Source organism: Anomaloglossus baeobatrachus, chromosome 5, assembly GCF_048569485.1.
Source record: "Anomaloglossus baeobatrachus isolate aAnoBae1 chromosome 5, aAnoBae1.hap1, whole genome shotgun sequence".
Lineage (NCBI taxonomy): Eukaryota > Metazoa > Chordata > Amphibia > Anura > Aromobatidae > Anomaloglossus > Anomaloglossus baeobatrachus.
Window position 1 is genome coordinate 418,385,903 of NC_134357.1, and position 13,999 is coordinate 418,399,901.

The 13,999-nt window shown below is 45.5% G+C and overlaps 1 protein-coding gene across 1 annotated transcript in view; it reads right to left on the bottom strand.

Moving 5' to 3' along the window:
* Positions 1 to 13,999, bottom strand: part of ITGB3 (integrin subunit beta 3) — a 107,867-nt gene that overhangs the window by 80,454 nt on the left and 13,414 nt on the right. The window contains exon 3 of the mRNA XM_075350291.1: positions 119 to 317. Within this exon, the coding sequence (XP_075206406.1) occupies positions 119 to 317 (199 nt within the window). The remainder of the gene's footprint in view (positions 1 to 118; positions 318 to 13,999) is intronic.

The window sequence follows — 13,999 nt, forward strand, 5'->3', positions numbered from 1 at the left end:
CAATAGAAGAGAGGAAACCTGACAACCCCTTTAAGAATTCCCGACACTGAATCATATCCAAATCCGATGCCATACTACGATTTCACTATGGGTTGCGTGAAAATAGCACAAGTCTTACCTGGTCTTAGAAACAGTTCTATCTTCTGTGGTGTCATCTGGGTGATCTTCTCAGTTTCCCCACCTGAACCTTTGTTACTCAGTGGCAGGTTGGCTGCAAAACTGATTTCACTGACAGGGTATTCAATGTATTCAGGGAGACAACCATTAGCCTGAAGATCGGACTTTGTATCACAGCGGGAAGCCCCTCTTCCAAAGTCCTGAAGGACAAATGCAGATATTCAAGACACCACTTAGATTAGGAATGATGAAGGCATCATTGGATGCCGTAATTGATAACAGTATGAAACTTAAGAAAAAGAATTCAGTTATTAATTTGCCTCTATTTGCTTCCTTTTTATTATATGAATTTGTGGATTTCTCTTATAATATATAAAAATCAGTAAACATAATGACACGGTCGTTTCCCTGTTTTTGGAGACTAGTGACAGCTTTAGGCCGGGGCCACATGGGGCAGTAGTGCGATGCTCGCATGACACTCGGCTCGCGCTGGCAGCACAGCAGGAGCCGAGTGTCATGCTAGTATCCATGCGACCGAGGTCTGACTGTGTGAGCGGAGCTCAGCTGCAGGGGGCGGGCCGGGACTGCGGAGGGGCGGGCATGTGCTGCGGAGGAGTGGGCCGGCACGGAGGAGGGGAAGGAGGGATTTCTCTGCGAGTGCAGTGCGATTTTTCTCTCACCCCTTTCACTTGAATGGGTGCAAGAGAAAAGAGTCTCGCATTACACCTGCAGCATGGTGCGATTGTTTTCTTGGTCCGACTAGGGCTGAGAAAATAAATCGCTCATGTGCGCTGACACACAGGCTAACATTGGTCCAAGTGGAATGCGATGTTTTATCGCACTCCACTCACACTGATTTTCTCGCCGTGTGGCTTAGTCCTTAGGATTGGAGCCCCTCATCTTTATATGGGACTCTGCATTTAATGATTGTTTTGTTTCTTTTGGTTCTAAAGTAGTCAGTTTTTCAGCTAGCAGATCTCCAGCAGTTAAGGTCAGGTGCTGCAGCTCTTTAGCCACATCCCCCTTGTGTTCAAATATCTAGGTTTCACAGCAAGCTTTGCTTACTATACAAAGCCATTTGTATGCTGGCCCCCTTGGTGAAGGAGCTGCTGAGGATTCATAATGAAGTTGGATCTTCTCCATTGTTTGGTTGTAATTACCATGCTTGTCTTACTTACTTCTCTTGTATTAGTGCAGCGGTGGGCCTAATGCGCTGTACCACCCCACTCCCACAGTAAAGATTTTTTAGGACTTCAGGTATTCCTGCTTGGCGACAGGTGCGGAGCCTGTTTAGGGTCTAGCTAGGAGTGCAGGATACAGCGCCAGGAGGTGAACATCTACACTCTCACTAGCGCCAGGGCCCACCGATGTTATTGTGTTCCTGGTGTTTCCCTTGTTTGTGGTGTAGTTGTGGAGTGTTTTTTGTTGCGCGTCAGAGATCAGTAGGTCTGAACACGCCCGCCACGTTTTATTGCGGGACACATAACTAATTTATGTCCCATGGAGCGTTCCAATCCCCCAACAATTAGAATTGCAAATTTGGCATTGAAGACTAAAATAGCTGAAGAAACAACTATGCTAAAAGCATAATGACATACCCAAACCATCTTGCATTTGACATTTTCCATGGGGGAAAGTCAGGACACCCCACACTATCTACAAAATTTACAGGTAAGGCCAACATTCATCTAGCATATGGCCACCTTTACAAATTAACAGTAATTCCATTTGACTTTATTAAAGTATATATTGATGAAATTTTTTTTTTCCCCCCATTTCGCACCACTTTTAGAAGCATGACTTACTGTAAGCTCACCACCTCTATGATCTGTGAGGAAACCAGATTGTAACTTTTCAATTTCCCTGCAGCGCCACCACAGGGGAATATATTATTATTACCCATTCTCATGTAGATCAATTAACGGTTTGCGTAGGGCAGGACAGGACAGTATGGCTCGTATTCAGCAAGAAGTTATTTTTAAAAGTGCATTCTACTCTGCCCAGAAAATACGACTCCCCCCCCCCCTCGCTATTAGATAAAGTTAATAATCAGACAGCCTCTTTCAAGGGGTATCCGCAGGATTAGGTCATCAATATAAGATTGTTGGGGGTCTGGCACCTAGCACCCCCACTGATCAGCTGATAACTGCTCGCGCAGAGGCCGGATGTGAACACATGGAATGGAAAGCAGCTGCAATCAATGTGTAGTGGCTGCTGTTGGGTACCACTATCCTTTTGAAGAGACACAATTACAGCTGATTGTTGGAGGTGTTGGGTGTCCACTGATTTGATATTGATGACCTATCCTAGGCATAGCTCATCAACATCCGCTGACAGAACAACCCCTTTAATAGAAGATGTTCTGCGCATGTCTATCACGTCTTCTTAGTTCTGCACACTTCTTTCCAATTTGTCTTGGTTTGCGCTGGTTGATCCCTTTTATTTGGTGGTGCTATCCATTTAATACTCGTTACTGTCTGTCACTTCTAGTACAGAGCAGTTTTAAAGAGCATCTCATTGGAGGACCTGTTCATTGTCTAATGTATTATTCCCCCAGAGAGGACATTGCAAGATAATTGAACAATATTGGCTGGTCCCCCCACATAATAAATTATTTATTATGGATCCTGGGGTACTCTGCCAGCAGACAACCTGTGGTTAAATTATTGTCAGGGATTTCTAAATAAAAAGGATTGTCCAACATGGACAACCACATTATTGCTAAATCTGCTAGTTTCATGCCGCTACAAGGTACATACGCCATGCAGAAAAACACAGAAGGAAAACCAAAGGAGATGTTTAACCCCTTAGTGACGGAGCTAATTTTCACCTTAATGACCAGACCAAATTTTGCAATTCTGACCAGTGTCACTTCATGAGGTTTAAACTCAGGAACGCTTCAACGGATCCCGGTGATTCTAAGATTGTTTTTTCGTCACATATTGGACTTCATGTTAGTATCAAATTTAGGACAATATTTTTTTGCGTTTATTTATGGAAAAAAAATAATTTTGGCAAAATTTTTGAAAATTTAGCAATTTTCAACTTTTGAATTTTTATACCGTTAAACCAGAGATTTCTGTGACATAAAATAGTTAATAAATAACATTTTACACTTGTCTACTTTACATCAGCACAATTTTGGACACAAATTTTTTTTTTTGTTAGGAAGTTAGAAGAGTTCAAAGTTTATCAGCGATTTCTCATTTTTACATCAAAATTTACAAAACCATTTTTTTAGGGACCCCACATCACATTTGAAGTGACTTCGATAGGCCTAGATGACAGAAAATACTCAAAAGTGACACCATTCTAAAAACTGCACCCCCCAAAGTACTCAAAACCACATTCAAGAAGTTTATTAACCCTTCAGGTGCTTCACTTGAACAAAAGCAATGTGGAATGAAAAAAAAAGCAAAAATTAAATTTTAACTAAAAATGTTGCTCTAACCCAAATTTATTCACTTTTAGAAGAAATAACACAACAAAATGGCCCCTAAAACTTGTTCCCCACTTTCTTATGAACGCACGGATACCCCACATGTGGTCAGAAACCTCTGTTTGGACAAATGGGAGGGCTCGGAACAGAAGGAGCAATATTTGAATTTTGGAAAGCAAATTTGGCAGAAATAGATTGCGGGCACCATGTTGCATTTACAAGTCCGCTAAGGTACCTAAACAGAAGAAACCCCTCACAAGTGACGCCATTTTGGTAACTAGACCACTAAAGGCTTCTATCTAGGGGTATAGTGAGCATTTTGGATCCACAGGTACTTTACAGATTTTGTTAACGTTACGTTGTCATATTGAAAATTGTAATAATTTTCTCAAAAATGTTGCTTTAGCATCAATTTTCTCACTTTTTCAAGAGGTAATTCCAAAAATTTGACCTCGAGGTTTGTTACCCACTTTTTTATGAGCGCGGTGATACCTCACATGTGGTCTGAAACCTTTGTTTGGACAAATGGGAGGGCTTGGAACGGAAGGAACAATATTTGAATTTTGGAAAGGAACTTTGGCTGAAAAAGATTGCGGGCACCATGTCGCATTTGGAGGTCCCCTATGGTACCTAAACAGCAGAAACCCCGCACAAGTGACCCCATTTTGGAAACTAGGCACCTCAAGGAATTTATCTAGATGTTTGGTGAGTACCCTGAACCCCCAGGTGCTTCGCAGAATTTTATAACGTTGAGCCATGAAAATAAAAAAATAAAATTTTACCACAAAATTGTTATTTCAACCAGGTAGCTTTTTTTTTTCACAAGGGTAACAGGAAAAAAAATCACCATGAAATTTATTGTGCAATTTCTCCTGAGTTTGGCGATACCTTATATGTGGTGGAAATCAACTGTTTGGGTACACGGCGGGGCTCGGAAGGGAAGGAGTGCCATTTGACTGCAAAATTGTCTGGAATCAATAGCGGACGCCATGTTGCATTTGGAGAGCCCTGAGGTACCTATACAGTAAAGCTTCTCAACATGTGGCCACATTTTGGAATATAGACCCCACAAGGAATTTATCTAGATGTTTGGTGAGTACCCTGAACCCCCAGGAGCTTCACAGAAGTTTATAATGTTGAGCAGCAAAAATAAAAAAAATACATTTTTACCACAAAATTGTTACTTTAACCAGGTAGCTTTTATTTTTTACAAGTGTAAAAGGAAAAAATTCAGCATAAGATTTATTGTGCAATTTCTCCTGAGTATGCTGATACCTTATGTGTGATGAAAATCAACTGTTTGGGTGCACAGCAGGGCTCGGAAGGGAAGGAGCGCCATTTGACTGCACAATTGGCTGGTATCATTAGCGGACGCTATGTTGCATTTGGAAAGCCCCTAAGGTGCCTAAACAGTGGAGGTCCCCCAAAAGTGACCCCATTCTGGAAACAAGACACCTCAAGGCTTTTATCTAGGTGTATATTGAGCAGTTTGAATCTAAGAGTACTTCACATAATTTGATAAGCTTAGGTTGCCATATTGAAAATTTTCATTTTTTTCACAAAAATGTTGCTTTAGTATCATATTTCTTACTTTTTCAAGAGGCAACAACAAACCGTGGACCCAACAGGTTGTTATCCAATGTCTTATGAGCACAGGGATACCCCACATGTGGCCAAAAACCTCTGTTTGGTTAAATGGGAGGGCTTGAAATGGAAGGAGCACCATTTGAATTCTGGAAAAGTTTAAATAAATTGTGGGCACCATGTCACATTTGCAGGGCCCCTTGGGTACCTATACAGCAGAAACCCCCCACAAGTGACACCATTTTGGAAACTGGATTTTATTCAGGAGTATAGTAAGCATTTTGAATCCACAGGTACTTCACAAAAATGTTGCTGTAGCAACAAATTTCTCACTTTTAGGCTATGTGGCCATGATCCAGCGACACGGCGTCTGGTACACAGTGTCAGCCTTCCTGCAGAGATGTGAGTGTTGTCCATGGGAGAACGCAGCTGCCCATGCCCACGATTTGGGTTCAGGCTGCTGTGGAGCTCTATGCTACCTGCAGAGAACACTCTTGTCTCCGCAGCATAAATTGACATGCTGAGGCTCAGGAAGCTGCACCGCAGGTCAGTGTATGCTGCGGAGAAGAGAAACACAGTGGGCACGGGATTTCTAAAAATCCTTCCACTGTGCTTCTACTGCACAACGCAGCGTTATGGACGCAGGGAAAACACTCTGCGCCCAAAACGCTGCAAACCCTGATCGTGGGCGCACAGCCTAAAATGCTACAATGGATGAATGGATAGATGTCAAACAAATATAACGTCCGACCCCCTGCATATTCTAAGCTGGCGCCCTTTAGTGCCTTTCATGTGGCACTAAAGGGTGCCTAGCCTTGTATTTAGCCCCCCCAAAAAATTAATAATTAAAATAAACGATGTGGGGTCCCCCCTATTTTTGATAGCCAGCTAGGGTAAAGCAGACAGCTGTAGCCTGCAAACCACAGCTGACAGCTTCACCTTGGCTGGTGATCAATTTGGAGGGCTCCCCAGGCGTTTTTTTTTTTTTAAAAACAAACAAACGTGGGGTCCCCCCCAAATTAGATCACCAGCCAAGGTGAAGCGGACAGCTGGGGTCTGGTATTCTCAGGGTGGGAAGAGCCATGGTTATTGGACTCTTCCCAGACTAAAAATAGCAGGCCGCAGCCGCCCCAGAAGTGGCGCATCCATTAGATGCGCCAATCCTGGCGCTTCGCCCCAGCTCATCCCGTGCCCTGGTGCGGTGGCAAACGGGGTAATATACAGGGTTGATACCAGCTGTAATGTCACCTGGCATCAAGCCCTGGGGTTAGTGATGTCACGGCATCTAAACAGATACAGACATCACTAACCCAGTCAGTAATAGAAAAAAATAAAAAAAAAAAAAAATTTGAAAAAAACCTCCCCGAAACATTCCTCTTTCACAAATTTATTGAAAATAAACAAATTCCGGTCGCTGTAATCCATTTTGGAGGTTCCTCGACGACTCTGGACCTTCTAGAATATGGGGGGCACGTTCAGGGAACGTATCCCCCATTTTCTGGAAGAGCAAGCTCTCCATGAGCAGTGTGGGTGCAGTAATCTGAGAATACTGCACTCACACTGCCCCGGTCCAACCTAGGGCAGAGTGACCTGCAGTAACCTGATTCCAGAATATGAGGGGCACGCTCACAGAACGTACCCCCCATTTTCTAGAACAGCAGGCTCTCCATGTGAGGAGTGTGGCTGCAGATTACCGTACTCACCCTCCCCCGGTCCACAGTGCAGCAGCATGTGCAGCAGCGAGGTCAGCGTCCCTGCTTGCAGGGAGCCAGCTGACAGCCGCTGTCTGCGCATGCGCCTCCAGCTTTTCAGAGGGAGGCAGAGTGATTGTGGGGACGGAGCGGCAGCCAAGTAACGGGGAGGACCGGGGGGTGACGGCGGGAGACCTGGCGGGACCTGGGGACAACTTTTCTGTCGCATGTGACGTGTCACATGCGGCAGAAAGAGCAGGATGAATGCGGCCGCGCGCTACTGTGCGCTGCGCGCCGCCATCTTGCATGCTCCGGAGGGGGGAATGGGGGCGGCTCTGGAGAACCGGAGGGGGCGGACATTTCCCTGCGATCTGAAATGTTTGATCATTTCAGATCGGAGGGAAATGAATGCATAGCCGGCGGCGGCGGCAGTTTTCGGTGCGCTTCAGCGCCATTTTGACTGTTCCGGAGGGGGGGTAGGGGTGGGGGGGGACTCTCCGGTACCGGGGGCCTTGGGGGCACTAGGGGTTTATATTTCTTTCTCATCTGACATGTTTGATCACGTCAGATGAAAAAGAAATCAGTTTTACTGGCCATTTCTTTTTTTTTTATGTGATTGTCAGTATACGGTGTATACTGGCGATCACATTATCGGCGTCCAAAAAAAACACCCCGATTCATAATCTGGGGGTCTCAGCTACCCCCGGTAGCTGAAACCTGCGAGATTTTCGGTCGCTGGGGGGCGCTACAGGGTTTTTTCGGCCCGACGCTTTAAAGCGGCGGAACAGAATAAGTACCCTGTTTTGCCGCCGCTTTAAGTCGTACGGCCGTCGTTATGAGGTTAAGGAAGACCCTTGTGATAGGGAAAGGGCAGAGGCATCAACACCTGACACTCACTTGTGGCTGATCCCTGCACTTCTTAGCGTCCTTGGACAGGTCCTTCGCCCCGTGCACCATCACGTGCCTAGGCCCTCGCTGACCCTGAACTTACCTTTATTAGTGAGAGGGGCAGTGACACACTAGTCCCACTACTACAATAAGACAACACGAGGGAGGTAAGACAAACGGATGGGGAAAGACACAACAAATACCAATCCTAAGTTTATCCAGCAGTAAACTTATCAGCTGCAACTAAACGACACCTCAGCTTTTCCAGAGACTGCCGCCTTAAGGACTTCTGCACACACTGCGTTTTTACCTGCGGTTTTGCTGCAGAAATTTCTTGAGAAATGTATGTAACCTTTCTGCAGACATTTCCCAGCAAAACCTATGGGAAAAAAAATAGCTGTGCGCACACTGCGTTTTTTTCTCAAGAACAATCTTTCTGCAGAATTTCTTGAGAAAATTTCTTGAGAAAATGTGCATGTCACTTCTTTTCCGCAGGTACCTGCGGTATTTCACTGTAATGTAATCGCAAAATACCGTAGGTATACCGCAGGTAGCAAATGATGTGCGGTACACCCTCGATATAGCCGCGGTTTACCTGCGGTAATGTTCATCACTACCCTGCATTTTGCAGGAAAGTGATGTCATGCCAAGTGATACCAAACACACACACATCCCACTCACACACAGATACATACCGTGTTTCCCCGAAAGTAGGACCCCCCCGAAAGTAAGGCAGGGTGGGGGTTTCGGGGGGGTCCGCCAATGTAGGGCACCCCCCGATTGTAAGGCAGGGTAGCGGGGGGGCCCGGGGAATGTAAGGCCGCCTATGGGTGGGGTCACTGGGGACAGTATGGCCGCATATGGGTGGGGGCCCTGGGGAAAGTACAGGAACTTACCGCTCGATGCTGCTCGATACCTTCCTGCTCGATGCTGATTGGCCGATCAGCCTGTTCGTCACAGGCTCCCTGCTGGCCATCAGCTCGAGCTGTGATTGGCCAGTCAGCCGGCTCGCAGCTGATTGGCCGAATCAGCCGCGACGTCACCGCCTGCAGGCTCGCTCCGATTGGTCCAGCGTCCCCGACATCCGAATCGTCAGCCCGGCACCGCAGAGGAGATCGAAACAGAAGGAAAGTAACGGTAAGTTACACGTGTGTGTGTACGGTATGTGTATGGGTGCCGTATGGGGCTGTATGTGTCAGTGTGTGTGTGTGTGTGTACGGTACCGGTACGATATGTGTGTGGGTGCCGTGTGGGGCTGTATGTGTCAGTGTGTGTGTACGGTACCGGTACGATATGTGTGTGGGTGCCGTGTGGGGCTGTACCGGTACCGTATGTGTCAGTGTGTGTGGTGGCAGAGTGGGGGGCAGAACCACTGTATGGGGAGGCTGCAGGGGGGAGGATGGGGTGGATGCCGGACTCTCAAACAATGGGGAGGCTGCAGGGGGGAGGATGGGGTGGATGCCGGACTCTCAAACAATGGGGAGGCTGCAGGGGGGAGGATGGGGTGGATGCCGGACTCTCAAACAATGGGGAGGCTGCAGGGGGGAGGATGGGGTGGATGCCGGACTTTCAAACAATGGGGAGGCTGCAGGGGGGAGGATGGGGTGGATGCCGGACTTTCAAACAATGGGGAGGCTGCAGGGGGGAGGATGGGGTGCTATTTTTTTTTCCAATGTAAGGCCTCCCCCGAAAGTAAGGCAGGGTGGGACTTTTGGGGGTAAAATTAATGTAAGACAGGGCCTTACTTTCGGGGAAACACGGTAGATATATAATACATGGACACATAATCTACATCTAAAAAATAAAAAAAAAAAAAAAGCGTGAGCTCCGCTATATTTTTACCGCCCGACCAAGGTAAACACACAGCGGGGGGCTGGTATTCACAGGCTGGGGAGGGCGAGGGCCATGGTTATTGCTCCCTCCCTCCCACAGCCAAGAATATCAGCCAGCGCTGCCCCGAGACTATCGCATCCATCAGATGCCACAGTCCCGGCGTGTCACCGGCCCTTCCCGATTGCGGTGATGCGGTGGCAACGGGGTAATGAATGAGTTAACGGCAGCCCATAGCTGCCGCTAAGTCCACAATTAGTAATGGCAGCGTCTATGACATGCCATCACTAATCTGTCAGTGATAGTAAATAAACACACACACCGAAAAGCCTTTATTTGAAATAAAACACAGCCCCCTCTTTCACCCCTTTATTAACGCCCCCAAACATCCAGGTCCGACGTAGTCCAAAACAGGATGTCCAACGATGTCTGAGACAGAGTGCTCAATGCAGCTCCATGTACAAGGCTGCACGGGTAACTCCAGGACATTTCCCACGTTGATCACATTACCGCTAGCGAGAACTTGTGTGTCCTCACACGACCTCGTCAGCGGTAATAGCGTGACGTCACCGGCCGGCAGTGATCCTGTGAGATCTCAGATCCGAGGTCCCATAGTGTCACTGCTCTATCACAAATACTGTGGGGGGGAAAAAAAACACATACATCACAAATAAAAGCTGTAATCCATCAAACCATTATCTATCTATCTATCCATCCATTTATCTATCTATCCATTTATCTATCCATTTATCTATCTATCCCTTATCTATCGATCCAATTATCTATCTATCCATTATCTATCTATTCATTTATCTATCTATTGATTATCTAGCTATCTATCCATGTATTATTTACCTATATGTTTGTACATCCATTGTCTCACATTTGCTTGAGGTTATTTTATATGTCAATTTCTTTTTTATTAAATTACAGCATAAAAAAAACGCAAGGACCAATCTGCGGAAAAACCGCGGCAAAAACGCACCAAAAACACGGCAAAACCGCATGCATTTGTCCCGTGGTTTTGGTGAGTTTTTTTAATGCAGATGCGGTAATCTTCAACTCCCATAAGTTTCTCAAGAAATTTTCTTGAGAAAAATCACTTTTCTAGTGCGCACATAGCCTAAAAGTAGTCAGTATAGAGATTCCATCACGGGCATGGAGTAAAGCCAGGAATGGGTAAATATAACGGAAGAGTGTAAAGACAAGATACTGCAGCTGTAATAAGGCTATGAATAATCTCAGCCAGAAGGGAAAGAGTCCTTAACCCTTTCAACATCAACTGAAAGTAAATCAACTCCAGTACAATATGTAATTTGCAGACGCGACATACTCGTGACAGCCAGTTTGTGCAGTAATACATCCCAGTGTGTCAATAAGGCAGATCTGTAATTTATGAGTCTTGAATAGTGTAGCTATGTGACAGCCACCTTTATTGGTGCTTGCTGTGTTTGTCACCCAGTTTTCCTACATTTTTTTTGACAATGACAGAAGAGGGTGACAGAAAATTATATATACTTGTACTATGTATTTTTTTTAAATAATATTTGATGTGATTAATGTTTTTTGCGCAAAGATAAAAAGTTACTCATGGTTTCATCTAACAAGCAGGTTCCATGCCCCCTTATTCTCATGCAAACTGGAATTTTTGGTCGTACTCCTGTTTGGTGGGTGATCCATGTGTTTGTATATTTCATACATCATGTGGTGTATATGTGTCTGTGAATCAGTATGTGTATTTATACTTGTCTGTGTTATGAGACAGGAAGTTTTTCTTTGCAGGCCAAGTAATACATAACGTCATGTACCCTCTGAGCTAATGTCCTACCAGGCCATTACTCGTCGCCTGAATGCCTCATGATTCATTCTAACATCTACTATAAATGTTGCTACTATTCCCACATAAGTATCGATATAGAAGTTTAATAGAGCAGAATAGGCAAGACTGAAGAACAAGAAGCATGTACATGTGTTACCTGACTGACACATAACTTTACTACCCGCAGGCAGCAGGGACCCACCCTCTCGTGTTCTGGCTCAGAAATCTCTATCTACCACTGATCTGAGCAGTTGCAGGCTTGTAAACTAGATAACCTGCAGCTATATAAGTGAACAGGCAGGAAGAAGTGAAGACGGTGGGATGGGCCCCACAGACAACATTGAAATTTCATTCTGGTTTTTAAGACCAATGTGAACCATAGATTTAAAGCAATGCTCTGTAAACTACCATATTATACCAGTATACTTTGTAGGTCAAAGACAGTAAACCAGAATAATAGTGGCTCAATTGAGATTGACAAAATGAACGCCATAATAATCAAGGATATTTTATTGTTTCCATAAGTTACTTGTTTGCTGAGCTGTGTAGACTGGGATTTAGCTGGCAGAGGCATCTCAAGATCTTAAGAGACAGGTGAATTAAAAAGCTTACCCACTACTATAAAATGTTAAACATAATGGTTGCAGGGTGAGATAAGATATATATATTATATATATATATATATATATATATATATATATATATATATATACCGCCCTTGCTGGGATCTGGAACTTCTGTGGGTGGCTCGAGGGTCTCCGGACCCGGGGGTCTCGCGGTCACTTCGATCAAAAAGGGGGGTTTGTAGTGGTGGATGTAGGACGTATATGTACGGGCTGAGCCGTATTAAGTTCGTGACGCCACCCACGGTATGTGGTGAGGTTGGACACCACAGCTGCAGTGACGGGGCACCCGGGGAAGATGTTATGCAGCAAGTTTTTAACCCCTCCTGGGCAGGGATGTTGACCCCGAGACCCGTTGGGGATTGGTGCAGGGAGATGGGTGACCGCAGGATGCTGGTGTACTCACTATTGAAGGAAACACACGAGTCTCTAGTAAACCAAGGTGATGGTGGTCGATGCCCGCAGCCAGCTGCGTTCTGGTCTCCCACCCGGCTGGTGGCCTCTGTCTTTCTCCTGCACCTTTGTGTAATGGTGGACTGCCTGTGCTTGCAACTTCAGGAGTCCGCTCCCAGCTGGATGTGACCTAAGGAGCCCTTGCCCGCAGACGCTGGCCCATGGGATCTCTGAGCCCTGGCAGTGGCCTTCTATCCCCCTCGGTGGGCTGTTGTCTTCTAATAGGGACTTTGGGTGGGACAGGACCTTTAGTCCTGGCCTCAATCAGTGAATTAACCAGTTCCAGTAGCTTCTAGACTTGGCTTCAGGGTCTGAGTACCCCCCTGTGTGCTCCAGTTTCCGAGTCGGTTCCCCGGGTCGGTACCGGCGGGCCACTACCCTGTCCCGGTCCACCTCGGTTCCACCGAGCCGTCTTCCTAGCTCCTGCAGACGGAGACCGTCATCTGCCGCCTAGCCAAAGGCACCAGGGCTCCTACCCTGGCGTCGTTCAATTTGGGGTATTCGCCTCTGCTGGGAGTAGTACCTTTGTGTGATACTAGTTGGCAATTTTCTACTTAATAAAATTTATATATTTGGGAATATCCTGTGAATTTTTGACAGAAATATTCCCTTTTGACTACATGTCATATTCAGTGAAATTTCAAACCCCACTAAGGAGAGTTTGTATGTTTTCCCCATGTTTGTGTGGGTTTCCTCCAGATATGTTTCCTCCCACAGTCTAAAGACATACTGATAGGGAATTTAGATTGTGAGCCCAAGATGATCACATCTGTAAAGCGCTGTAGAATTAATAGAGCTATATAAGTGAGTACAATAAAATAGGACCTAAAAGGAAATTGAGATTGGGTCTCTGAAAAACCAAGAACAGGGCTCTGCAGCCCCATGCTGAATGCAGCCTCTACTCTATTTATAGTCTATGGGACTGCCGGACAAAGCTGAGGCCAAAGCAAACACCAGTTTGGCAGTCCTATAGACAATAGACAAGATGCCACACATGCTCACTGAACCTCCTTTCCAGATCCAGTCTATAATATAACCAATTTGACCCCCTTCTAGAGGTTCCATAGCCCCCAGTTTGGGATCCTTGGAGGTCCGAAGGGGATAACTTGCTTTTTTTCAGTAATAACCCTTTAACTTTTAAAGTAGGAAACAGCCACTTTAATTGTAGCCCTGCTGTACTGCTGGAGGTCAGAAAAAGGCAGGATAGTTTAACAAGACTTTATACACAGATAAGGTTCTTCATGAATGTGCCTTGTCATTCCTTTGTCTCTGGAGGGGCTGTAGTCCATTACTTTCTGGAGAATGTAATAAAGTATGACAGTTTCCATTTGTTGCAGCTGCCATTAATACAGACACATGCTGCTGTACTGTCTATACAGGAAGGTATATAAGTGCTATAGGGTATTTAGTGCGATGGTTTACATATAAAATTGCAAAAAGAAATTACAAGTAAATCACTGGAGGATTATAAATGCCCCAATTCCCCTGATTTAGTAGTGCACTATGGACCATTGAGATATCGTTCAACCATAACATGGACTATCGATGGTGGCTT